We start from the raw sequence: 26,199 nt of genomic DNA on the forward strand, positions 1-26,199 counted from the left end.
GCAACCGCATTGGGTTTTCACAGTGCAAGTTCTAGAAACAGCAGTCAGAAACAGCCTGGTTTTTTGTACATTGTAATTATTCCATAAATTTAAATTCAACGCTCGTAGTAGCAGCAGCAAGAAGGTGCGATTTCTGTTTTGTTTGAGCGCAAACAGTGCCTTGGATCTCAGCTGGGATCCGTCTCTTCATAACAATCGGAACGACTGACCCTCTGAATAAAGCTCCACGCATTGATATTGTCATGCCTAAAATATGATGGAACATTGACCTATTCAGACGCACTGTAATGGAGTTTGCATGTTTGTCAGCTCCTTACAGCGATGTTTCCGAAATCTAATGTGTTTCAACAATTATCAATTTGATTGGTAGGCCCTGTTTAAGAGTTGGATTTCATTTCCGTGGGCGTCGTAATAATACGAGCAGTGCCGAATGCTTTCATGCATTACAAAAACTTCCGGTGTTATTGCATGTGCACGTGTTTGGGAAATTCATGACTTCTTGAAAAAGGTAAATCGTTTTTACAATTTTATGACAATCTTTTTATCAGAAGATAGTAAGACTATCACGCAGTTGGAACCACAGTATCATCAAAAGTATCAAAAGTGTTTTGGGTGTGTTGAAATGATGAACCCTACCCTGTGAAATGTTTCTAGAACGTTCACGTTGACTGACACACGTCGTCTGCTGTTACTGTTTCACGGTGTTTTTCCTATTTATCGTGTCGCTGATTTGTTTATTCCACAAACTGCACAGTTAATAAATTCATCCACATCTATGTAGCGCTTGCAGGATCGTGACTATTTTCTTGACTGTTGGAACATTCACGGCACTCGGATATGCCCTCTTACTCTTAGTCTTACCGTGACACATCTGAAATATTTACAATATTGATTGAAATGAGACCCAGATATTCAGGATGTTTCAAGCCTTTTTTATAGTGTTTTTGCCGTATGAAATATATAAATTCACGCCAAATCGATGTCAAATTAATCATCGCGATACATATTAAATGCTCAACAGGCCTCAAAGTTAATTTTTTTTCAAAGGAGCCACTTTGCTCCTATAATTTTTTTTCAAGGAGTCAAATAGAATTTCAAGGAGCCAAAAGCAAAAACAGTACACATGGCCTAGCAGTGATCTAGTCGATGTTATTATGTTCTGATATCGATTTTTTTTCACTGAAGTTACCGCACTTATATTAAAAACTATCTTTTTTAATATCTTATGACAAGAGATATTAAGTCGCCAAACTTATTTTAAAGACAAGGAGCCAGTTGGCGACTGACATGAAAATACCAGTCACAAAATACAAAACTAGATCGCCATGGCGACCAATTTAGACGTAACTTTGAGGCCTGCTCAATACGTAATTGTTACATATGACATATTACATTGGGCATCTCGGCGTTGTGTTCCTCATTGCATTCATTTATCAAATACACAGCAGAACAAGCCGATTATATTGTTGTACACCATCAAACAAGTCCCCATGCCTGACGACCCGATCTATTAACATGAAAAGCATTGGCTGCTGGGATCCTTACTAGCTCAGAATCCACACGGGTCTACATACACCAATGTCAGTTGCAAAGTACTTCCATCTTGTATTAAGTCTTGGTTCTCTCACTGTTCTGTTTCACTCCAGACTCTTGATTGTTCAGTCATGTTGTTTGATTAACAATTTATGTCAGGTTAATTTAGAATTGTCTTGCAGCACAACTACCAGTATGACAGAGGAGCAGCAAGATTCAGCCAGTGGGAACAAGCCACTGTTCCGAGACATTACTGGTGATGACGACACCCCGGAGATCACCGAAATAGAGAGCTATTGTGTCAACTGTGAGGATCAGGTCAGTACGCATAAAGCTAAAATATACAAATGGTCGGTTTAGGCAAATTATTATTATTATTATTATTATTATTATTATTATTATTACCGTATTCGACGCTCTCAAAATTAGAAATAGGGGTCTCTTATTAGAATATTGTTGAACGATAAATTTCGTGGTTTATGCTGACAGCCTGAAATGTTTATGTACGACAGATATATTTTTCCAGAATTTAATTGCCCATAATTAAGGGTGCATATAATACACGAGTGTGTATTATACACGAATAAATAAGTCTTGTGTACATTGATCAATCTGAAGGGGTTCTAATTGGTATTATTCACTAGCCAATATATTAGCAAATATCGCCGTGGGCACTTATTACGTCAAATACATTATTATTATTATTATTATTATTATTATTCCTGTTCTCCACCCACATCATTTTCATTCAACCCCCTGTGTCAGGAATTTATATTTTCAGAATTTTTTGTCAAGGGGGGGGGTCCCTGTAACTGGGCAGGAAGGGAAGGCTTTTTAGGGCTTCCTGGCGTCCCTCACTGTAATATTGCTGGAACATTGCTGAAGGTGGCATAAAACCATGTAAAACCAAACTCACTCACTCTTCGAGGATGTTATTTGCCTGGATCAGCTAATGTTAAAGAATTATTATTATTTTATTTTTAGGGCTTAACAAGATTATTTTTGACAAGGATTCCATTTTTCCGGGAAGTGATAGTCGCTTCCTTCTCCTGTGATCACTGTGGTCATCGGAATGCGGAACTACAGCCTGGCGGAAGGATACAGGATAAAGGAGTGCGTTATGAGGTCCTCATCAAAAGCAAAGAAGTGAGCGCAACACTTGCCAAACTCAGAGCTCCAGATAAGCTGTGTATCTGCGTAAAATACGCATCAGATATGCAGAAATATGCAGTAAAATCAAATCCAAGCGTATCAAATACGCAACGAACATTACAGATATGCTACAAAAATAAAACTTGTGCGTATCATCAAAATATTGTGAAGTAACCTTGCGTATTTGATTAGCAAATCAGCAACTTATTTTGAAATTATAAACGGGCATTCCGTCAACCTTGCCAAACTCCACGATGACAGTTACATCATGATTATTTGCCATCACACCTTCTTTTGGAAGTATCGTGGTATTTTTGAGGCCTTTAAAGCTCTCGAACCCACACGACACCAGTTTGCAGGGACTAGATGAATAGTGTTTATAAATATTTAACTTAAATACCCACATGTGTAGAAACTAGTGGGTAACAGAAATTTGAATACGCAGATAGAATTACTGATACCCAATGATTTTAAAATGCATGGGTAAAATACCCACAACACCAAAAGCTTATCTGGAGCTCTGCAAACTAGTTCAATATATACATATTGTATTGTGAAATAAGTATTGCGAGATAGCATAAAGCAGAGTCCATATACCAAGCTTCTAATTTGTTGCATTTACAATTTTGGCTTTAATATAAACAACAAGAAAATATTTATCAAAACATCCTGCTACCCTGGTGATGATGTCTAAACTAGTTCAATGTATGCTTTCCTTGTCATGTATTGCAATTATGTTTTGGTACTGATCATTTATTTTTGGAGGGTGGTGGGCTGGCTGGATTTGTCTTAGGACTGGACCATTTTTTGCTGACAGCACCCCTATAATAATCTGTCAAATTTAATTACAGATTTTTTTTGAAAAAAAGAAATATCATTTTCCATGTAATACTTATGGTATTATAAGGACTGGTAGAAATTTGCCATTTTCAATAGTTTTGCTTCATGTTATCACGAGCGGGCTAAAATTTATTACCAAGATTTGACTTGTTCTATTCACTGATTGTAGACTCGTGAAGATCCGGGTAGAATAGGTCTTCAGCAACCCATGCTTGCCATAAAAGGTGGCTATGCTTGTCGTAAGAGGCGACTAATGGGATTGGGTTTTCAGGCTAGCTGACTTGGTTGATGCATGTCATCGATCCCAATTTCATGGATAGATGCTCATGATATCAAACACTGGATTGTCAGGTCCAGACTCGATTATTAACAGCCCGCCGTCATATAGCTGTAATGTTGCTGAGTGCGGCGTTAAGCAACCAACCAACCCTGATTGCAGTATTGTGGTTAGGTTGATTCAATAATTAAAGACAGTCAGTAATTTCTGAAGCAATTTGTTTGTTTTTCAGGATTTAAATAGACAGGTGGTACAAACAAATTTTGCCACTGTCTCAATTCCAGAACTAGAGTTTGAGTCACCTCCTAACAAGGGAGGTAAGTATGTATGATTGATGTTTGATGTCAATCTGTATTCAAGCTTTAACATTATGGTCAGAAGACAACTGAATCAGAGCCATGATCTGTAACCATGGTAACTACCTGAATTAGCGATGAAAACTGGCAAATATCAAGATGAAATATACACCTAGCAGCCAATCCATGTTAAGGACCATAATTGGAGGATCTTGTTTGCCTTGTAGCAAAATGGTGAGATTTCCCTTGTAATGAAATGGTTAGATTCGCCTTGTAAGGAAATGGTGAGATTTGCCTTGTAATGAAATGGTTAGATTTGCCTTGTAAGGAAATGGTGAGATTTGCCTTGTAACAGAATGATGAGATTTGCCTTGTAAGGAAATGGTTAGATTCGCCTTGTATGGAAATGGTTAGATTTGCCTTGTAATGAAATGGTGAGATTTGCCTTGTAACAGAATGGTGAGATTTGCCTTGTAAGGAAATGGTTAGTTTTGCCTTGTAAGGAAATGGTGAGATTTGCCTTGTAGGGAAATGGTGAGATTTGCCTTGTAACAAGAATGGTGAGATTTGCCTTGTAAGGAAATGGTGAGATTTGCCTTGTAACAGAATGGTGAGATTTGCCTTGTAAGGAAATGGTTAGATTCGCCTTGTAAGGAAATGGTGAGATTTGCCTTGTAACAGAATGGTGAGTTACAGAATGGTGAGATTTGCCTTGTAAGGAAATGGTAAGATTTGCCTTGTAAGGAAATGGTTAGATTCGCCTTGTAAGGAAATGGTTAGATTTGCCTTGTAACAGAATGGTGAGATTTGCCTTGTAATGAAATGGTTAGATTTGCCTTGTTACAAAATGGTGAGATTTACCTTTTAATGAAATAGTGAAATTGCCCTCCTTTGCAGCCATTCTGCCCTGGTCTGAATGTAATAGTTTTCTGAAAAGTCTATTAGACTTATCGTGCTAAATATGGGAAGTTGAATAGAAATTACATACATTTCTATTTGTTTGAATAATTGTATATAATATGTCCTATTCTGTCCACTTGTTCTTAAAACATTCCAATATGTTGTTGTTTTTTTTTTTATGCTGTGAAGTGCTTGACATTTGTTGAAAAGTTTACCGCATTATTGGGAGGGAGACATGTATGTGTTATTTCATCACAAGAGGAATGTGGCTTGACCTGGTTTGGGCTTGAATAGGCTTCTTAGTTCATCTACTCTGGAGGGGGCACGGGTGGCCCAGTCGTCTAAGGCGCCATGATTCGCTGTGCAGAGTTGGGTCCCTCGGCACGCCAGAAACCTATGATTGGGGTTCGAATCCCGGTTTGCCTCGATTATGTTTCTAGGTTTATCAGCACCGTACCACCATACACCAAAGTGGTAAACATCTGAGACCTGCATCACTTCAGGCTTTTCTCCAACATTAAGCTGACATGCTGTGATAAAACTGGAATACTGTTAAAAGCGGCGTTAAACTCAACTCACTTACTCACTCATCAACTGTGGAAAATCCATGTTTATCAATTCAGGATCTAAGGGAGGCAATCACATTGTAGTCACAAACATTGTGAGACATGAAATAGTAAATGTATTGAAACATTTTGTGAAAATTTATTTTATTGTAAATTTAATTACATCTTCCTTTTCAATAAAAACATAATTTGTTGCTGCTGTGTTGATGCCTCACATTAAATCATTCTTGTAATTACACGTGAAGATCCGGGTTAGAATAGGTCCTCAGCAACCCATGCTTGCCGTAAAAGGCGACTGTGCTTGTCGTAAGAGGCGACTAACGGGATCGGGTGGTCAGGCTCGCTGACTTGGTTGATGCATGTCATCAATCCCAACTGTGTGGATTGATGCTCATGATATTAATCACTGGATTATCTGGTTTAAACTCGATTATTGAAAGAGCGCCATCATAAAGCTGGAATATTGCTGAGTGCAGCGTTAAACAACAAATAAAATCGAGTCAGTCAACCAAGTCAATGAGTCTGACCACACGATCCCATTAGTCGCCTCATATGGCGTAAACCAACAAACCAACCAACCAGCATTCTTGTGATTGTTCCAGTGTTGACTACAGTGGAGGGCATCATTCAGAGAGCCGTGGATGGCCTGAACCAGGACCAAGTATTGCGGCGGGTAGGTCGTTAGGCTGCATGAAACAAATTAAATGTTTCTCTTGGGGGCACAGGTGGCCCAGTCGTCTAAGGCGCCGATGGGGCGGTCGGGTAGCCTAGTGGTTAAAGCGTTGGCTCGTCACTCCGAAGACCCGGGTTCAATTCCCGACATGGGTACAATGTGTGAAGCCCATTTCTGGTGTCCCCCGCCGTGATTTTGCTGGAATATTGCTTAAAGCGGCGTAAAACCATACTCACTCACTCACTCTAAGGCGCCGCGATTCGCTGTGCAGAGTTGCGTCCCTTGGGCACGCCAGAAACCTATGATTGTGGGTTCCAATCCTAGTTTCGCCCCGATTATGTTTCTAGGTTTGTCAGCACCATACCCGTGCTCGTGGGTTTCACCGAAGGGGTAAACGTCTGAGACCTGCATCACTTTGGGCTTTCCTCCCACATTAAGCTGACACGCCGGGATGTAACTGGAATACTGTTTAAAGCAGCGTTAAACCCAACTCACTCACTCACTCACTCAATGTTTCTCTGGCACAACTTTCTTTGATGTGAGGAGTGCAGTTGGATCATGTAATCTTTTGATTGAAACAAACTTGATGAAGGTGGAACACCTTTTAGCTCACCTGACTGAAAGCGTATGTCCTGGCCTGCTTGTCTTGCATCATCGGTGTCTGTAAACTTATTTATTACCCATAGTTCCTAAAAATCGTATGAGCACTCGTGCAAATATCACTTTTCACGTACGAGTGTATTGTTTCCATCATGCTGAGGGCATTGTAGATGTCGTTCGAATCTTATTGTGACGTGAGGTCGGAATGATCTCACGCTAGAAACAGCGTTAAATCTGAAAATTGTTGACGTCATTCGACAAATTGTGGTTTTCTAGGACAGCGTTGGTGATCAGTGCTGTTTTCTAAAGGGGAGCTCAAAAGGATTAAGAAATGATAGGTAATATAGAAATTATTACGCTAGCATGTGTGTCATACTGATTTTGCAAACTTGTGTAAGAATTTATGTATAACCTTCGGTCTCGCTCGGGAAATACAAGAATTCTGACACTCGTTTTGTAAATCAGTATGACACACATGCTCGTATAGTAATTTCCATTTACCCCGGTATGGCTACTGCCCAGTCATTTGTGCTCAAAATGTACTGTGATGCTTTCAAAGTCTCACAAGATGAAATTTGTGCGCTGCAATCAGCTTCTCTGAAATTGCCGGAGTGAGGAAGCTGAACATTGGCATGTATGTTTTTTTTATGATGGTGTCATTTTTTGGTAAAATCATTTTGATTTTACTGTGTATTTGTGAAACGATTAAGATTTTATGTCATTCTAAAATGCTATATTTTCCTTATTTGGCTCAGAGTTGAACTTGGTGTTGTGTAAATGTAACTGTTGTGAACTGCAGTAATGTTCCAAACTTTATGGGGCGGTCGGGTAGCCTGGTGGTTAAAGTGTTCGCTCTTCACACAGAAGACCTGGGTTCGATTCCTGACATGGGTACAATGTGTGAAGCCCATTTCTGGTGTCCCCAGCCACTCCAAACTTTACATTCTTCCTTGGAAACATTGTGGGAATCACAGCTAGGCACACACATGGGACTCAGCTCTTTAATAAGCTATATCTCCAGTCAGAAGGCAGAACGATAAATGTTTAGCAATTTCAAATCTTTGGAGGTCATCGTGGAGATACGAAGCAAGATATGGATGTTTGTGCGAGATATTCTCTACTTTCACTATGGGATAACAGTACACTGTCAGAATGAATACAAGCTCACTCTGAATGTTACAGGAGATTAATATTGTGAGTTTTCTATCTAGAGCCAGGTTACCTGTAGGTTTAACTGAGCTGAATTAGAATTTGGAACCCAACACGCGACAAAATTTCAAGCTCTCTAATTTCCTAAAACCTTACAACACTCTCTCTTAGTCTATTTCTGTCATGCCTAACATTTATTGTCACATATTTTGAATATTGAAGTTACGACAACCTATTATTGTACATGTCATGATTTCAAAATGCCAGCTAACAATGATTGAGGAAGAAGTACCGTATTTGACGTAATAACCGCCCCGCTCTAATAAGCGCCACGGCGAGATTTGCTGCTATATTGGCTAGTGGACAATCCCAATTAGCACCCCTTCCGACCCCTATTCGCATATAATACTCACCGCTTCCTTCCCCTATTCGCGTATAATACGCACTCGTGTGTTATATGCACTCTTTATTATTGGCAGTTAACTTCTGAAAAAAATATATCTGTCATACATAAACATTTCAGGCTGTCACTAGTGTCAGCATAAACCACGAAATTTATCTTTCAACTTTTTTTCACCAAAATAATATTCTGATAAGAACCCCCTATTTCTAATTTTGAGAGCGTCCTGGGCGCTTATTACGTCGAATATGGTACCTTTCTGTAGATATAAGATTCTGGGTGATGTGGCCATCATGGTGATGTGGCCATCAAACTAGCTGTATGAATCAGAGATGGTTATTGTGATTGACCAATGAGATGCGGAATTATTCAAATTCTTGGTATTCAAAACAATTTTACACCATCAAAATTCTTGCAACATTGACTCTTGTCCTACTTTGTCTGTCTTAGCTGGGGGGCACGGGTTGCCCAGTCATCTAAGGTGTTGTGATTCGCTGTGCCGAGAAACCTATGATTGTGGATTCAAATCCCGGTTCGCCCCAATTATGTTTCGAGGTTTATAGGTTTACCATACCTGTGCTCGTTGGTTTCACCAAAGTGGTGAATGTCTGAGACCTGCATCACTTCAGGCTTTCCTCCCACATTAAGCTGACACGCCGCGATATGCCTGGAATAATGTTGAAAGCAGCGTTAAACCCAACTCACTCTCTCTCACTCACTCACTCACTCACTCACTCACTCACTCACTCACTCACTCACTCACTCACTCACTCACTCACTCACTCACTCACTCACTCACCCACCCACCCACTCACTCACTCACTCACTCACTGATGCCTTGTGTTTCTGTTGCCATAGATACAACATCCTGAGATCGCTGCACAGATTGATGCTTTTGTGGAAAAGTTGGAGAAACTTAAGGAAATGAAGGAGCCTTTTAAAGTGGTAGGTTATACCTAACAGAACGGGGTAGTATTTTGTAGTAGTGGTGAGGATTGGTTGAGATCTTCATCTTCCCAGCAACCCATCATGCTTGTTGTAAGAGGCGACTAACTTGAACCAGGTGGTCAGGTTAGTGGACGTGGTTGGTGCATGACATTGTATCCCAATTGTATGGATCGATGCTCATGATGTCAATCACTGGATTGTCTGGTCCAGATTTACTTGTTTTCAAACCACTGTGGTATAGCTGGAATATTGCTGAGTTTAGCGTTAAACAACAAATAAACAAACAAAAATCTTTTCGATAAAAAATCTGTCCTGCAGCTTGTATGGGTATTCGTATCTGGAGCTCTGTTAAGCATAAGAAGGGAAATGAAATCAATGAAGTGGGTACTAATATTTTGTCCTTTTTCCAGAATTTACATGATGAAGGGACTCCTTATTCATGTTGTATAATGGTTCCAAATGTTAGAAATAAGTGTCATTCAGCATGTTAATTATGAAATACTTAAGGCAACATTTCACGTTTTTATTTATGGATCGTTCCATTTGGAGCCAAACTACACTGTCAGAAAACCGATTGTGAATAGTTGTAAATTTTACTTTATTTGTCATTCATTTTCATGCTGCCACCACTAGTTTCTATGATAGATTGGGCTGATGTGTGAACATGTCAGGAAACACACCATTTGCTACATTTTCTGATAAAAATGACTAGATTATTATCATACCTCCATGTCAGAATGATGAGATCGGATTGGTCCATGTGATCTTGATGAAATACAGTGTAACCCGGCTTGGAGGGTAATAAAGGTCTCAGTGGGGGATTAAATCTCTTATACCCCACCATGAGCAACACAGGCTCCTAGAGACAGAATAAATCCTTTACACCCCGCTTCAAAGCAAAAACCCATGGCTTTTTTAATGGATGTCACGTGACACTGTGCATGCTAACCTCAGCTCAATCGAGCAGCTGTTTTCTATCAGTTTGGAATATATGAATTATTTTAAATGTGATATTAAAACATGTTGATAAAATAAATTTGTTGCAGCAGGATCAGGCTTGTGGTATAAAACTTCATGGAGGACACATAAAACCCCATGTACCCTGAGTGATCCTGCTACAACATATACATAGGATAACCTACTTCCATCTGATCATCTGGAACTTGGTACTTAACTTCACTTGGGACAGTTAAGCCAAACATTCCTCATAGCTTGTAGGTTCTTCTCTGACTATCTATGACATCAACTACCATGGTGTTGTAAGGTTGTTATATATGTCTTGTGTTTCAGCTTGTAGACGACCCGTCGGGAAACAGCTTCATTGAGAATCCATATCCTTCCTGTAATGTTTATAGAAATACCATGGTTACCTGTGACTGTGGAGGTCATTTTATCTGTTGAAATAGTTTTTTGGCATCTTTACTTTCCAACAATGTAGACTTCTGAGCTGTATTATCTATGTATGTAGTATGGGAAGTGAAGATCGTAATCAGCTTGGCTGTACGTATGTTATGATTCACTTGCGTATTCGGTGAATTGAACGTATCCCTTCATGAATTGAATTCGTTATTCGTGGCCTCAAATACTTATGAATGTGCAAGCATGTGCATTTACATACCAAGTACCTAAAATATCCATAAGAACATGTTATATGCATAGATTTCTTCAAAGACAACACTCTTATAATATTTAATTTGACATGTGGTCACTGGTCATTGTCGCATTTGAGCAGATACTAGTACCTGGATAAGTGCTGTATATAAATGTATGATATATTTATAATTAACAATCCATGTCAAATAATTTATGTTGTTAATGCTTCACTGAATATAGCAAATAATGCTTCCGCTGCTGATTTGTTACTGTATTCATGAATTAATATTCGTATTCGTTACCATATATTCGTGATACGAATTGTACTCACCTCATTGTGTATTCGTTGCAGCCCTACTGTCTCTCTGTAATAATTTTTGTCCAGATCATATCTCTAAAACTAATGCAAACATTAGTGCCTTGTAGAGTAACCATGGAGATGAATTTTGTCATTAAACAATCCATCACGTGACTAACCACAGGTCAGGGTAGTCCTGTGGGTATCCAGGTCCTAATCAGTACCCAACCAACCCGAGTACCCAACTTACCCGTCCCAACACATATTTCTTTCTGACTATGCACACATTCCTTCTGACTTATATATGTTGGCCTCAAAGTTTAAATTTTTACCAAGTAGCCAGTGGTAAAATCAAGAAGTCAAGCCAATATTGTAGGTAGCCAAAAGCATTTGAAATTATCTTTTATCAAACAACTATTATATGTACAAGTCATAGCACTAGTCTTGCAATTGTATATTAGTGGAAACTGTGCATGCTGTACTTGAGTTTTGTTATTTGTGACTCTAACAATGATGCAATTTATGTTACTAGATTATATAGGTATATCCTTGCTTATCCAATAAACTATCAACTAAAATAAAATACTAATTAAATTAATATTTATGCATTTTGGTTCATTGTTGACTCTAGGAGGAATTATTTGCAGGTACAATCGGTAACAGACACATTTATTTTTGTGTCTACAGATGTCTAGCAATAGAATTTAGTCGCCACAAGATATTTTTGAAGGTAGTCATTTGGCTACCTCTGAATTTTAGACAGTAGACAAACTGAAATTTAGGTCGCATTGGCCACTGTTTTAGTCGCAACTTTCAGGCCTGCTCTTGAGACCTACAGCGGGTACCCTGGTAGAAGGGGTTGGGTACCCGGGTAGTAAATTTGGACTCGTCCCAGCCCTAATTTGTTCTTTAGAATTTGTAGTGGGATTTGGGATTTGTCATCTTCTGATGACTCATGTTTGACTTGAAGCCCACAATCCACCATTTGTTTGTTAGATTGGTAGGGAACTTGATGGAAATTTTGGGGAGCTGGCTCATATCGTTGTCTTTGTGAATGGACACCAAGAGTCTTGGGAAATGTGAAAAGTTGTTTGATTAATTGAAATCAATCAGAACTGCAGATTGCAACGATGGTTACATATATGACATTTTAAAAGATACACATAAAGGTTAGTGTGTCAGTTGTTGATTTTCTTCAGTCTAACATTGAAATACCCATCTGTGATATGCTGAAGGCTATTGAGCACGGCCCAGTTGTCTAAGGAGTCGCGATTCGCTGTACAGAGTTGCGTCCCTTGGGCACGCCAGAAACCTATGATTGTGGGTTCAATTCCCGGTTCGCCCCGATTATGTTTCTAGGTTTGTCAGCACCATACACATGCTCGTGGGTTTCACCGAAGTGGTAAACGTCTGAGACCTGCATCACTTCGGGCTTTCCTCCCACATTAAGCTGGCACGCTGGGATGTAACTGGAATAATGTTAAAAGCGGCGTTAAACCAAACTCACTCACTATTGAGCATGTTCAGTGATATGACATCTGTAAAATTAAAAAAAGACATCAAAAGATGAAACAAGTCACTGCATTTGTCTGAGTAGGGTGTCAGTGTTAGTCTGCGGCATGGTAACTAGCCAGCACATAAAAGGGGAAGTGTACACGCAAAAATCACTTTCTTTCTTTTTCTAAACAAAACGCAATTTTAGAATTAATTAGTATCTGTGTTTGAAAATATACACTCATTTTTTTCACAGTGAACGTAGGAAGCTCACAATAGTGTGAAAATGATATGCCGTTATGAGGCCTTCGTTTTTCGAGCTAAACAGGCCTGAGTTATCCCCCTTAGATTATGACGTAATTGGTGCCAATTCAACTGGGTCCCTGTCTATTCTCAACGCAAAAGATATCAAGTACCAGTTTGCGGTAAAACAACATGGCCTATGACACACTCCGGCGCAGTGGTGACTCAGCATAACACTATGCTGGCTGGCATCTGAGACGCTAGAATCACACACCTGGACCTACACCACGTGAAGCGGCTCTAACAAAGCATGATGACGTCATAATGTTTATCAATTGGCACCAATGACGTCATATTGCAAGGGGCATAAGCCATGGTGTTTTTGTTGTGGAAATAGAACACTTGGTAAATGTGAAAAATATAAATCGTTTTAATGCGAAAAATATGTTAATTAATTGTGATATTTTTATATTTTTGTCTATGACACTTCTATGTTAACACTTTTAATGTGGAAAAAGTACAAGAAAAATAGGTTCATTTCCGTGTGAACTTGCCCTTTAAAACTGGCATAAGTCCTGACTGGCACAAGGCGCCACACACACATATGCGTCCTTGTCACTATCTGTGCAATAATCCTGAACTTGATGTTAAACCCCATTTCCCCTTATCCTCCATCCAATGCTTTTGTCCTTAACATGCGGTACACATGCACCGAAGCACGACAAGGAGATGAGTGTACATCACTACACCAGATCTAAACAGCAGAACGAACAGCTCGGCCTCAATGAGGTATGTAGCACAGCAGTGCATCCTGGGATAGCTACGATTCCACAGGTACCTGGGTTACAATATGTCCCCATGAGGCCACTGGATTGGGTCCGATGGCAAGGCTCATTAGATCGGAGGCAACGGCATGGTGACTTGATAGCGTTTGTTTGTTTGTTTGGTTATCAATCACTGCACTCAGCAATATTACAGCTATGTGAAGGTGGCTTGTAAATATACGAGAATAGGTCGTCAGCAACCCATGCTTGCCGTAAAAGGCGACTGTGCTTGTCGTAAGAGGCGACTAACGGGTTCGGGTGGTCATGCTCTCTGTCTTGGTTGATGTATGTCATCGTATCCCAATTGCGTTGATCGATGCTCATGATGTCAATCAGTGGATTGTCTGGTCCAGACTCGATTATTTACAGACCGCCGTCATAAAGCTGGAATATTGCTGAGTGCAGCGTTAAACAACAAATGAAAACGAGACAGTCAACCAAGTCAACGAGTCTGACCACACGATCCCATTAGTTGCCTTTACAGGAAACACGGGTTCGATTTCCAACATGGGTACAATGTTTGAAGCCCATTTCTGGTGTCCCCCGCCGTGATATTGCTGGAATATTGCTAAAAGCGGCATAAAACCATACTCACTCACTCACTTTACAGGAAGCTTGGGTTGCTGAAGACAAATTCAAACCCAGATCTTCACTGGGAGTCAGCCACTTGATTGTCCTGCACAGACACAGTTGTTTACACTGACATTTAACTGAAACATTTCCAAGTGATGCATAAAACAACAAACAAACCACACAACTCTACATGCACCTGGTCGGTTTGTGGTGCACCGTGTGATCAGTCAACAAACAAACCACACAACTCTACATGCACCTGGTGGGTTTGTGGTGCACCGTGTGATCAGTCAACAAACAAACCACACAACTCTACATGCACCTGGTCGGTTTGTGGTGCACCGTGTGATCAGTCAACAAACAAACCACACAACTCTACATGCACCTGGTCGGTTTGTGGTGCACCGTGTGATCAGTCAACAAACAAACCACACAACTCTACATGCACCTGGTCGGTTTGTGGTGCACCGTGTGATCAGTCAACAAACAAACCACACAACTCTACATGCACCTGGTCGGTTTGTGGTGCACCGTGTGATCAGTCAACAAACAAACCACACAACTCTACATGCACCTGGTCGGTTTGTGGTGCACCGTGTGATCAGTCAACAAAGATTTGTTAGAAATACGACCGCCTCCGTGGTCTTGTGGTAGAGCGTCCGCCCGGAGAGCGGAAGGTCCAGGGTTCGATCCCGGGCCGCGTCATACAAAAAGACGTTAAAAGATTGTACTTGTTGTTACCCTGTCTGGCGCTCGGCATTAAGGGGCTAAAACAAGGACTGGTCGGCTCGGAGTCAGTATACTGTGTCTGAGTGGGGTATTCATGTTAAACTGCGGCATTGTATCTCAGTGAGCTAGCACTATAAATCGGCATCAGTCCGGACTAGTACAAGCAGCCACACACACACATACACGTGCATGCACGTCGCTATATAAGTGCAATAATCTTGGACGCGACGTTAAACCCAATTTCACCTCACCTCACCTGTTAGAAATACAGATACACTAGTTGCAAAGGATTCATTGGGTAATTACGCACAGTGTGTTCTATCGGGTGTTTTATGACTGTTTTCAGGAGGATGGGGAGGCTTCAGATGCAGCGGAGAGCGGGCAGGCGGTCAGCAAGGATGAGGTCAGTTGATGGTAAATGTTTGTAAGGACACGTGAAAAAAAATACTCATGCTTTTCATTACCTACTGGGGGGGCACGGGTGGCCCAGTCGTCTAAGGCGCCGCGATTCGCTGTGCAGAGTTGCGTCCCTTGGGCACGCCAGAAACCTATGATCGTGGGTTCGAATCCCGGTTCGCCCCGATTATGTTTCTAGGTTTGTCAGCACCATACCCGTGCTCGTGGGTTTCACCGAAGTGGTAAACGTCTGAGACCTGCATCACTTCGGGCTTTCCTCCCACATTAAGCTGACACGCCGCGATATAACTGGAATACTGTTAAAAGCGGCGATAAACCCAACTCACTCACTCACTCATTACCTACTGACACTAAAAAAAGAAAAATTGGTCCAACCTCAAGTGTTTCACTGGTTTTTTTTTATCCTTATGAATAAACTTCATGTTTTGCAAGCCCTAGCAAATACATATCGTGTTTATTCCTAAAACTGGATATATACCATCCCAAAACAAACAAGCATGATAACCTCTTTTTGATGTAGTGCCGTTCTTAAATTCTATTGTTAAGAAAAGTAGTCTCATCTCTCTCAAATGATACCAAAACATGACAAGTTTTCCTGGAATGTGTGCATTAATATATTGCATCAAGGTCTGTGTTTAGTCTGTTGGACACTGACAAGAAGCAATATAGTTCCAACTAAAACATGTTTTTTGGACACTGATAATGGTTTTCTTAGATTATTATTATTAAAATCGATAACAAACACCTGATCAGTTCTGACTTGTTTACCATGCTTGTAAACACTGAATTAGTACCTACTTGACCTGTCAAATTTGCATATATGTCATATAATAGACAGTGTTTATGTGATAAAACCAATTCAATACATTTGTTATCACAATGTAATAAATATGCAAATATTGTCCCCTATTGTCCCGCAAAACTGATTTCATGAAGTCCAAATGGTTCAGGATACGTGTTTCTATTTTGAAAGTTTTTCAAGAACTATTGCTTCTGTTTTTTCAAGCAACTTTCTTGTTCAGTGTGTATCAAGCATAAGGACAGTTTCACTTCTGAACATTACATGAAAATAAAATAAACTTGATCAGTAAAATCTTCATGCTCCAATCTCTCAGCCTCTTCAGATACCCCACAGTATGAAAGAAATATCACAAGATGTTCAGAGACATTGAAAATTATCAAAACTCATGTATCGTTTGCTAGTATTGCTCATTTAGCCAAACCGCCTCCGTGGTCTAGTGGTAGAGCGTCTGCCCGGAGAGCGGAAGGTCCAGGGTTCGATCCCCGACCGCGTCATACTAAAAGAGTTAAAAGATGGTACTTGTTGTTACCCTGTCTGGCACTCGGCATTAAGGGGCTAAAACAAGGACTGGTCGGCTCGGAGTCAGTATACTGTGTCCGAGTGGGGTATTCATGTAACACTGCGGCATGGTATCTCATTGGGCTAGCACTATAAATCGGCATCAGTCCGGACTAGTACAAGCAGCCCCACAAACACACACACGTACATGCACGTCGCTATATAAGTGCAATAATCTTGGAAGCGACGTTAAACCCCATTTCACCTCACCTCATTTAGCCAATCAAATTAAAATTAAAATCCCCGGAATATCTTGTTTATGATCATGAGCTTCTGTTCCTCTGGTTGAGAAATGTGCTTCTTCACAACAGATAATTTTTACCACTAATTTTTTTTAATATCTGAATAGCGTATTTGACGTAATAAGCGCCCAGGGCACTCTCAAACTTATAAATAGTGGGCTCTTATTAGAATATAATTTGGGTGAAAGAGTTGAAAGATCATAAATTTTATGGTTTATGCTGACAGCCTGAAGTGATACAAAAGAAAAGTCTGTGTGTATTATACACAAAAGATATATTTTTCCAGAATTTAATTGCTCAAAAATTAAGCTGCATATAACACCCGAGTGTGTATTATACACGAAAAAATAAGACTTGTGTACATTTATCAATCAGAAGGGTGTTAATTTGGATTGTTCACTAGCCAATATATCAGCAAATATCGCAGTGGGCTTATTAAAGCGGAACGCTTATTATGTCGGATACGGTAGCACATGATTTCTGTAATCTGACTTTGTTGTTGATCACCATGGTTACCATCTCTATGTTTCAAGGTCATTGAGTTCCAGTCTAACTGCCCAAACTGTCAGGCGCCATCCAGCACCAAGATGAAGATGGTTGGTATCCTTTTGCCACCTTCCTGGATTGTTTACCTGTGGGGATTTAGGGGGCATGGGTGGCCCAGTGGTATAAGGCATTGCAATTAGCTGTGCAGAGTTGCATCCCTTGGCTACCTGTGATCGTGGGTTCGAATCCTGGTTCACCCTGATCATGTTTCTAGGTTTGTCAGCAATAAATCCATGCTTGTGGGTTATCATCTAAGACCTGCAAACTAATAACTGACATGCCGTGATCTTATTGGAATGTTGTTGTTGCTAAACCAAGCTCACTCACCTCTGGGGATTCCAGGTTAAAATGGTTTTGAGAGGAGACTTAATGAGTGAGTGAGTGAGTTTTTGGGTTTAACACCGCTTTTAACAGTATTCCAGTTATATCACGGCGTGTCAGCTTAATGTGGGAGGAAAGCCCGAAGTGATGCATGTCTCAGACATTTACCACTTCGGTGAAACCGACGAGCATGGGTATGGTGCTGACAAACCTAGAAACATGATCAGGACGAAACTAGGATTTGAACCCACAATCATATGTTTCTGGTATGCCCATGGGACGCAACTCTGCACACAGTATCGCAGCGCCTTAGACGACTGGGCCACCCGTGCCCCCCAGGAGACAAGTGGTCAGACTTGGTGACTTTGTAGATTGCATGTCTTTGTACCCTGACGGTGTTGGTCGTTGCTCATAATATCAGTCACTGGTTTATCTGGTGCTGACTTGATTACTTACAGTCCGCCATGATATAGCTGGCATGAAACAGTAGACACACACACAAACTGGTTGTATCTCAAAACGCATCATACCAAACTGCTTTGTGACTCCAAGGGTAGGACTGCCCCCGTGGTCTAGTGGATAGATCGTCTGCCTGGAGAGAGGAAGGTCCAGGGTTCGATTCCCGGCCGCGTCACACCAAAGATGTTAGGAGATGACACTTGTTGTTACCTTGCCTGGCATTCAGCACTAATGGGTTGAAACACAGTAGTTGGCTTGGAGTCAGTATAAGACTTGGGACATGAGCGGGGTAATTATGTTTAACTATGGCATGGTAACTCATGGTGGGCTAGCTCTTTCAAAAACAACATTAGTCAGACATGCATCTAAGAGTGAGATGTTAACCCCATTTCACCTCACCCCCTGGACAGAAAGCAGGGTCGTAACCTTATTGTTCCATTTAATCGTGCCAAGATTGTTGATTATATTGTCAGTCCCTGTTTTTGTTGTCTGAACAAGGTTTGAAATAATTTTAAAACTTGAAAGACAACTGGGCAGGTGACCCGTAAAAATGTTTCCTGCTCTCTTCCAAGTTAACTGCTCACATTGAAACATTATGAAAAATTGAAAAATCGTGAAAAGTCGCATATTGAAATAATGCAAAACAATTACCTGGGAACTTGGCAGAGTTATAATAGAATACATAAGTAGTCTCAAAATTATCTGCGAGAGAGTCTGGCAGGCTGAGTAAAATTTCATGTAGCCCGACAGAAAAGTTACCAGCCACGGGCAGGCAGTTATGTCAGACACGAGTCGAAACCTATTTTTGTGCAGGGGCGGTCGGGTAGCCTAGTGGTTAAAGCGTTCGCTCGTCACGCTGAAGACCCGGGTTCGAATCCCAACATGGGTACAATGTGTGAAGCCCATTTCTGGTGTCCCCCGCCGTGATATTGCTGGACTATTGCTAAAAGCGGCGTAAAACCAAATTCACTCACTCACTCACTATTTTTGTGCAGGCCACCATGATATGACTGAAATATTCCGACAAGCAACATTTACTCTCTCTGTTAATATTGTCGCTCGTTAGCATCTTTAACAACTCCAAGATATTCCACATTTTAAAGAAGTTGTTATCATGGCGACCAATTGTGATGCTTGTGGTTACCGTGACAACGAGGTGAAGGGAGGAGGGGCCATTGAAGCAAAAGGCCGCAAGATATCTCTGAAGATAACAGATCCCAGTGATATGTCGCGTGATGTGCTCAAGGTGAGAAACATGGAACAGGTGAAGAAGTAAGGTAGCCCGGTGTTTAACTAACCTCATTAAAATCAGATCTTAGTTCTTGCTATCGCTAAATAAAGATCTGAGGACATCCCATTACGGGTCACGTCAGAATGACCTTTCATCCAACCAATCAGAGTGTCGCTTACCAGATCATGAAAGTGACAGTCGAAATGTGTTTTCTAATCATGCAACCACAATATATTTAACACGGGGTATTCCGAACGACAGTTACAGGTTTTATTATTATATCCATACAATCTATGCCATCTATAAGCCATTTCAGCATGTTCATCTTATCAGTTTAAAACTTTTTAATAGAGAATATGTCAAAATATGTTTCGAAGCTGCCATCTGATTGGCCAATGTCGATTTCTTGTCAGTCATTTCATTGGTCGGTCAAAATTTGCGAAAGGTCGTTCTGATGTGACCCGTAATGGGATGTCCTCAGATCTTTGTTTAGCGGTAGCGAAAACTAAAATCTGATTTGAATGAGATTGGTGTTTAACATGTCGCCCTTCACAGCCTGGTTCATTCCCTCATTGTTACGTTGGACCCGTGAAGATCCGGGGTAGAATAGGTCTACAGCAACCAAAGCTTGCAGTAAAAGGTGACTATGCTTGTCTGAAGAGGTGACTAACGGGATCGGATGGTCAGGCTCGCTGACTTGGTTGATGCATGCCATCTTATCCCAATTTGTGTGGATCGATGCTCATGATATCAATCACTGGATTGTCTGGTCAATGGACTTGATTATTAACAGCCAGCCGTCATATAGCTGTAATGTTGCTGAGTGCGGCGTTAAACCAAAAACAAACAATGGAACATCAATTTGTCTCCAACCATCATTAGGGAGCAACAGTTGATTTTCAGTGGGGGAGGTGTGGTATCGGATTTTGTTTTGTGATCAGCAATTTATTTTTATTGTTTAGGAGCTCAATTATTTATTCCAACAGAAGCAGGTTCTCCATTTTTTTCCAAATAAGTAGAAATAAGGAACTGTTTTATTTGGATACTTTTATGTAGTATGCAAGAAAAGAACACATCATATTTTTCCGGCAAAGCAATCATTTGTTTACAATGAAACAGGATTATTTTGTTAGAAAATATCCCTCTCTCCCCCCTCACCACCAACCACCCCCCCACCCCCCATCCAATCAAATAGCTGCTCCCAAAGGCAACACACTCAATGACCAGCTCAAAGAAGCCATTCTGAAATCCATTATTGAACCATTATTCATATATGCTTGCTCACTGTGCAATATGGTTTATCAAATTAAGATATTAATGATAGAGATATGGGATATTTGGTGTTGCATCAGTGTCATCTCTGTGTTAACCAGAGTAATTGAATCCATGAAATATCAAATAATGAAGAAGTCATTTGTTGGGTAAAGGAGTTGTGTGAGAATCCTGCCTCAGTTGTACTGCGTGGCTAATGTTTGTGTGATTGGGCTTGTTTGCAGAGTGAGACATGCAGTATACTGATCCCTGAGCTGGACTTTGAGACAGAGATGGGGACGCTTGGCGGCAAGTTTACCACTGTGGAGGGTCTGCTGTCTGATATACAGGGGCAGGTAATGATATGTGATACGGAGATGGGGACACTTGGTAGCAAGTTTACCACTGTGGAGGGTCTGCTGTCTGACATACAGGGGCAGGTAATGATATGTTATACGGGGATGGGGACGCTTGGCGTCAAGTTTACCACTGTGGAGGGTCTGCTGTCTGACATACAGGGGCAGGTAATGATATGTGATACGGGGATGGGGACACTTGGTAGCAAGTTTACCACTGTGGAGGGTCTGCTGTCTGACATACAGGGGCAGGTAATGATATGTGATACGGGGATGGGGACGCTTGGCGTCAAGTTTACCACTGTGGAGGGTCTGCTGTCTGACATACAGGGGCAGGTAATGATATGTGATACGGGGATGGGGACACTTGGTAGCAAGTTTACCACTGTGGAGGGTCTGCTGTCTGACATACAGGGGTAGGTAATGATATGTGATACGGGGATGGGGACACTTGGTAGCAAGTTTACCACTGTGGAGGGTCTGCTTTCTGACATACAGGGTCAGGTAATGATATGTGATACGGGGATGGGGACACTTGGTAGCAAGTTTACCACTGTGGAGGGTCTGCTGTCTGACATACAGGGGCAGGTAATGATATGTTATACGGGGATGGGGACGCTTGGCGTCAAGTTTACCACTGTGGAGGGTCTGCTGTCTGACATACAGGGGCAGGTAATGATATGTGATACGGGGATGGGGACACTTGGTAGCAAGTTTACCACTGTGGAGGGTCTGCTGTCTGACATACAGGGGCAGGTAATGATATGTGATACGGAGATGGGGACACTTGGTAGCAAGTTTACCACTGTGGAGGGTCTGCTGTCTGACATACAGGGGCAGGTATTGATATGTGATACGGAGATAGGGACATTTGGCAGCAAGTTTACTACTGTGGAGGGTCTGCTGTCTGACATACAGGGGCAGGTAATGATATGTGATACGGGGATGGGGACACTTGGTAGCAAGTTTACCACTGTGGAGGGTCTGCTGTCTGACATACAGGGGCAGGTATTGATATGTGATACGGAGATAGGGACACTTGGCAGCAAGTTTACCACTGTGGAGGGTCTGCTGTCTGACATACAGGGGTAGGTAATGATATGTGATACGGGGATGGGGACACTTGGTAGCAAGTTTACCACTGTGGAGGGTCTGCTTTCTGACATACAGGGTCAGGTAATGATATGTGATACGGGGATGGGGACACTTGGTAGCAAGTTTACCACTGTGGAGGGTCTGCTGTCTGACATACAGGGGCAGGTAATGATATGTGATACGGGGATGGGGACACTTGGTAGCAAGTTTACCACTGTGGAGGGTCTGCTGTCTGACATACAGGGGCAGGTAATGATATGTGATACGGGGATGGGGACACTTGGCGGCAAGTTTACCACTGTGGAGGGTCTGCTGTCTGATATACAGGGGCAGGTAATGATATGTGATACGGGGATGGGGACGCTTGGCGGCAAGTTTACCACTGTGGAGGGTCTGCTGTCTGACATACAGGGGCAGGTAATGATATGTGATACGGGGATGGGGACACTTGGTAGCAAGTTTACCACTGTGGAGGGTCTGCTGTCTGACATACAGGGGCAGGTAATGATATGTGATACGGGGATTGGGACACTTGGCGGCAAGTTTACCACTGTGGAGAGTCTCCTGTCTGATATACAGGGGCAGGTAATGACATGTTGTATGGAGATGGGGAAGGATTAGAAATGACCAATCTCATGCCCTTGTATTTGCAGTTGAAAGATTCCAACCCTTTCTTCCGGGGAGACAGCTCACAACCAGGGATGGTGAACAAACTCACTGAATTCTGTGGTCAATTACAAAAGGTAGGAAGACTTATCATTATTCATAATGAAATTTGACCGCCTCCGTGGTCTAGTGGATAGAGCACCTGCCTGGAGAGTGAAAGGTCGGTGGTTCAATCCTCGGCAGTGTCGTGTCAAAGGACGGTATGAGGTGGTGCTAAATGGCATTCTAGAAGTTGGTATAAATAATAAGAATGTACAACTTTGTGGATGTAACGATGCTACGATGTAGATTCTTACACTGTTGTCAAGTCAAAAAGATTGATAATCAGAATTATCATCATAGTGAAGAAATATTAACGATTTTCGATAACAAAATTGTGTCATTGATAATATAGTTTCAGTTTACCAAAGCAGACTTGTTTTTGTCCATTGCCAAAGACATAAAGCAACTGATTTTTTTATATCTTAACTGTCCAAAAAGTAACCCATGCTTATATCTGCCACCACTCCCATGTGACATGAAATTTTTTTTCACTGAGCTTTTTACATGTTTGCTTGAGGTTCTCCGATACAGTAAACTATGGTTATAACGAACTCAATGGGACCACTAATTTTATTTCGTTATGACTGTAGTTTGTTATAAGCAAATGTACATAATATACACAGCAAATGGACAGGACCAAAAAATAGTTCGTTATATCCGTCAGTTCGTTATAAGCATGTTCATTATTAACGTAGTTTACTGTATATATATATATATCGATAATTGATCGATATGTTGACAAAGTAGACACAATGTTTGGATAACAACTTCTTTAGTACTGTAAATGCAACATTGCGGTATAGATCCTTATATTGTTATCAAACAGTATTAAAGAAGTATTAAAGAAGTTGTTGTCCATAAGTTTTGTCTACTTTGTCATTGTCAACTTCTAATAATAATTGATCGATATTTTGTTAGATCTTTTATCTATATCTATAGCCTGCCCTGAGAGATTGTACACTGATTGGTCAAAACCAAGGGATTGTTACAACCCATGCAGGTCACCTGATCAGGTCATGATTGTCATGATTGTCATGCTGTCATGATTGTCATGCTGTCATGATGTCTTTATTGTCATGATTGTCATGATGTCATAATGTCATGATGTTTTATGCCACATCACTCGTTTGTCACCTCACAACTGACACGACCTGTGTAGATCCAGGTGAGAATGGGTCTTCAGCAGCCCATGCTTGTTGTTGGAAGTGACTAACATGATCGGGTTGTCAGGCTTGCTGACTTGGTATGTCATCAATCACTGGATTGTCTGGTCCAAACTCGATTATTTACAGATAGCTGTCACAAAGCTGGAATATTGCAGAGTGCAGTGTAAAACAACAAACAAACAAACATTGGTGTGTCCACTGTAACCACTGTGTTATGTTTGAGGTATTGCCATGTACTGCATAAGAAAACAACCAAACACTCACCCATGTGGTGGTTGCAGATTGTGGATGGAGAGATGATGGGGGTCCACGTGGTCCTGGACGACCCTGCCGGGAACAGCTATCTACAGGTGTGTACAGGATAACCTCAATTCATTGCTCATATAAACAAATTGCATGTGATTCCGTGGCATTTGATTAGTTGGGGGCACGGGTGGCCCAGTCGTCTAAGGCGCCGTGATTCGCTGTGCAGATTTGCATCCCTTGGGCATGCCAGAAACCAATGATTGTGGGTTCGAATCCCGGTTCGCCCCAATTATGTTTCTAGGTTTGTCAGCACCATACCCGTGCTCGTGGGTTTCACCGAAGTGGTACATGTCTGAGACCTGCATCACTTCGGGCTTTCCTCCCACATGAAGCTGACACGCCGTGATGTAACTGGAATACTGTTAAAAGTGGTGTTAAACCCAACTCACTCACTCACTCATTCTAGGTTTGTCAGCACCATACCTGTGCTAGTGGGTTTCACCAAAATGGTAAATGTTTGAGACCTGCATCACTTCTGGCTTTCCTCCCACATTAAACTGGCACGCCGTGATATAACTGGAATACTGTTAAAAGTGGTGTTAAACCCAACTCACTCACTCACTCACTCACTCAGTTTTGATTAGTTCACCTTGCAATTTTTTTTACGTTTAATGTTTCCGTAAACCCCTTTAAATGAGGCCACACCCACTAACAGACTACTAAGTCCTGATTGGCTGATAATATAATGGGTTGGGCTTGCGTTGAATATTGGGCTGAACGATGTCACCGATTTTTTATTGTCAACAGTTTTTTGTTTGTTAATGATTATATTAAGTTACCATTTTTTATGTATTTATTTATAAGTATTGACAATTTGTATTTGCATGTTTGTAGCTAAAAACATACCGGTACATTGTGTTCAAATGCAATTATATATTTCAATCTAAACGGAAGTTGTATTATTGGGTTAATATATGTCAACATAAGACATTGTTTTTACATTAAGTATGTATGGACAATCTTCCTTTCAGTATAATAACAGACATTAAGCAACATGGTGTTTATTCAAATTATTCATTTATAATATATCTTATTTGCATTTTAAGATTTATAAAATTGAAATAATGTTTTAGATGTATATAACTGTTCTAAATATATAGGCTAGACTTGGAAAGGGTTGGAGGCAAGGTTAACTTTGCTTTGTCAAAAGTAGTTAATCTCCTTTGGCCACCCAAAATTATACCAGATTTAACAACTGTCAATGGTGAACCTTAGTTTCATGCTCATGTGACTGGCCTCTCATCCAATGGAAAGCTGTATCTCGTGTAAAATTTATATTATATATTATACATATATGACAGGCTTGTTATCTGATAATCTATTTTTCAGAATGTTTATGCACCGGATCCAGACCCTGAGATGGAGGTCGTAGAGTATGAGCGTACCTTTGATCAGAAAGAGGCTCTTGGTCTCAATGACATGAAGACAGAGAACTATGAGACCACATGACATCACTTCCTGTTCACCTTCTACCTTCTCTCATGTGATAATATATGTATGATGTATCAGTTACTGGTTTAGTTTTCTGTCCTCTAAAGTTAGTGGGTGGCACAGGTGTCCCAGTCGTCTATGGCTCCACAATTTGCTGTGAAAAATTGTGTCACTAAGGTACACCACAAACATAAACCTCGGATTGGGGGTTTGAAACCCGGT

General features: G+C 41.0%; 1 protein-coding gene across 2 annotated transcripts; it reads left to right on the forward strand.

Moving 5' to 3' along the window:
* Window positions 1-408: 408 nt before the first annotated feature.
* Window positions 409-26,054, forward strand: LOC124132921 (zinc finger protein ZPR1-like). 2 transcript variants are annotated; one of them, XM_046497094.2, is made up of 15 exons: window positions 409-508; window positions 1,716-1,851; window positions 2,518-2,679; window positions 4,035-4,119; window positions 6,167-6,237; window positions 9,245-9,331; window positions 10,625-10,667; window positions 13,669-13,751; window positions 15,435-15,491; window positions 17,641-17,707; window positions 19,519-19,679; window positions 21,161-21,271; window positions 23,020-23,109; window positions 24,522-24,590; window positions 25,876-26,054. In XM_046497094.2, the coding sequence occupies exons 2-15, from the start codon at window positions 1,729-1,731 to the stop codon at window positions 25,993-25,995; spliced, it is 1,329 nt and encodes a 442-aa protein (XP_046353050.2). In that variant the 5' UTR covers window positions 409-508; window positions 1,716-1,728; the 3' UTR covers window positions 25,996-26,054. The 2 variants fall into 2 exon arrangements, with proteins under 2 accessions (XP_046353050.2, XP_048254405.1); XM_048398448.1 differs by lacking the exons at window positions 23,020-23,109; window positions 24,522-24,590; window positions 25,876-26,054 and adding an exon at window positions 21,414-21,852 and having other exon boundaries at window positions 10,625-10,665; window positions 13,667-13,751; window positions 21,161-21,245.
* Window positions 26,055-26,199: the final 145 nt, after the last annotated feature.

This window comes from Haliotis rufescens, unplaced genomic scaffold (assembly GCF_023055435.1).
Source record: "Haliotis rufescens isolate VD_foot unplaced genomic scaffold, xgHalRufe1.0.p SCAF_18, whole genome shotgun sequence".
Classification (NCBI taxonomy): domain Eukaryota; kingdom Metazoa; phylum Mollusca; class Gastropoda; order Lepetellida; family Haliotidae; genus Haliotis; species Haliotis rufescens.

Coding starts and splice junctions, on each gene's coding strand:
- LOC124132921 (XM_046497094.2), top strand. CDS start 1,729: ATGACAGAGGAGCAGCAAGATTCAGCCAGTGGGAACAAGCCACTGTTC. Junction 2,680..4,034: donor TCCTCATCAAAAGCAAAGAA/GTGAGCGCAACA, acceptor TTTGTTTTTCAG/GATTTAAATAGACAGGTGGT. Junction 23,110..24,521: donor TCTGTGGTCAATTACAAAAG/GTAGGAAGACTT, acceptor TGGTGGTTGCAG/ATTGTGGATGGAGAGATGAT.